The 1,903-nt window shown below is 31.4% G+C and overlaps 1 protein-coding gene across 1 annotated transcript in view; it reads right to left on the reverse strand.

Moving 5' to 3' along the window:
- LOC100183276 (CD97 antigen-like) overlaps positions 1-1,903 on the reverse strand; it is a gene marked incomplete at its 3' end in the record, with an annotated part of 16,416 nt that overhangs the window by 6,369 nt on the left and 8,144 nt on the right. The window contains exons 8-10 of the mRNA XM_018816456.2: positions 1,403-1,525; positions 603-725; positions 108-233 (exon numbers count right to left, since the gene is read on the reverse strand). Of these exons, the coding sequence (XP_018672001.1) occupies positions 108-233; positions 603-725; positions 1,403-1,525 (372 nt within the window). The remainder of the gene's footprint in view (positions 1-107; positions 234-602; positions 726-1,402; positions 1,526-1,903) is intronic.

Consider the following 1,903-nt stretch of genomic DNA (forward strand, 5'->3'; position numbering starts at 1 on the left):
TAGATCGAAATAAGTATCTAGGATATCCTAGAATACCTAATTATTCTGTAATGTGCATCCCTAACTATATGCACAGAGTATAAATATGCGTCAATGTGCCATCTTACCAATGCATTTGTAAACAGGAAAGCCATCATATCCATGGTTGCACTCACAAAACTTTCCACTAGAAGAATCCATACAGGTAGCATTTCCCGCACATTGTGAGTCATTACTACAAGCTAAGCTCTTTTCTATGGGAAAAACATACAATAGAGGTTATTCAAAATTTTGGGTTCGTTTTACCAAACAAAGTAGGTCAGTAGTCACTTCCTTACTTTAGCGTTTTAACAACCAGTTGGAAAGTACCATACTCCTAGCTAGCAGGCATGAGTTAGTAACTCTAGACAGGCATAAGTTGTTTGGAATAGAACACCTGTGTTATTGCCAGGGGTGCCTGCCATAAAAAAGTGACATTCATGAAGGTCAAAATTGGTTGTTTTAGTTACAAATTTTCAGCCATACAAAAACCAAACACCTTAACAAGCCACGTCCTACAAAGTTGCATACACGGTAACTCATAAGTGGGCACAATGTATATTCAATATAACAGTTATACACACCAATACATTGGTTGTCACCATCCATATAATGGGTGATGCTGCAGTTGCAATGAAATCCACCCACGGTGTTATGACATGTTGCAAAATGAGGACAAACTGTTGTTCCTTCACATTCGTTAATATCTACAATATAAGTTTTAGTTTACTAAAACAGTACTTTTTGCCATTGAGAAAAAAATGTTTTGAAGTAATGTAGCAAGCATTTATAAAAGTATTTATAGTGTCATTGGTGGTTATAGAATTAGTATCAGTAATTACCTATATTTCAAAAAATCTACAAAACTTTTACATTATTCAACAGTAAAACAGCACTTTCTGCCCTTGAGAAAAAAATGTTGGTAAGTAATGTAGCAAGCATTTATAAAAGTATTTAAAGAGTCATTAGTGGTTATAGATATAGACATGTAGTAATTACCTATAATTACAAAAATATACAAAACTTTTAACATTATTCAGTAATACAACAGCACTCTCTGTCGAAAAAATCGTAAATAGTAAAAACAGAAAGCGTTTATAAAAGTATTTAAATCGTCAACAGTGGTTGTAGAATTAAAAATTACCTACAATGCTAAATGTATGCAATACTTTTAACATTATTTAATAGCAAAAATCACAATCCACTTTTGAACAAAAGCCGAAAAACTGTTTGTAAGTAATACAGCAAGGGTTTTTTAAAGTATTTAAAGCCTCATCAGTGGTTATAAAATTAGTACCTACCTAAAAATATACAAAACTGTTAACATTATTTAACAGATTAAATATAATTAGCATTTTTGGGGTAGGATAAATAAAATTCTTACCAATACATTGATTTCCACTCCTTTCGAAACCTTGAACACAATGACACGTATAGCTTCCCTCAGTGTTGTTACAAATCTCGTTTGATTGACATGCATTTGTCATGGCTGCACACTCATCTAAATCTACATAAAACTATGTTTCAATTTGTTGATATTTGATAAAATGTACTTTTCTGTCTGATTAAAATAAAATAAATGATTAAAACAACATAAATAAAACAGCAAACACTTTTCATAAGTTTTTTCTATAACAATTTCAGAAAAAAAATAAGGTACATCATTTTTTATACAAATGCAAAACAAATAATACCAATATTATACATAAGAGGTTCACCACTCCTCTATTAGTATGTTTAGTATATTTATAAATTAACTTAAGAGTATGTAACTTGCTTTATAGGTGCGTGGTCGGAAAAAAGACAGCTGTTATAACACGGGTGTTGATACACCTCGTGCTAGTTTATGAGTTACCGTGTATGTTACTTTGTGAGTGTATAACTG

Source organism: Ciona intestinalis, unplaced genomic scaffold, assembly GCF_000224145.3.
Source record: "Ciona intestinalis unplaced genomic scaffold, KH HT000199.1, whole genome shotgun sequence".
NCBI classification, from domain to species: Eukaryota; Metazoa; Chordata; class Ascidiacea; order Phlebobranchia; family Cionidae; genus Ciona; species Ciona intestinalis.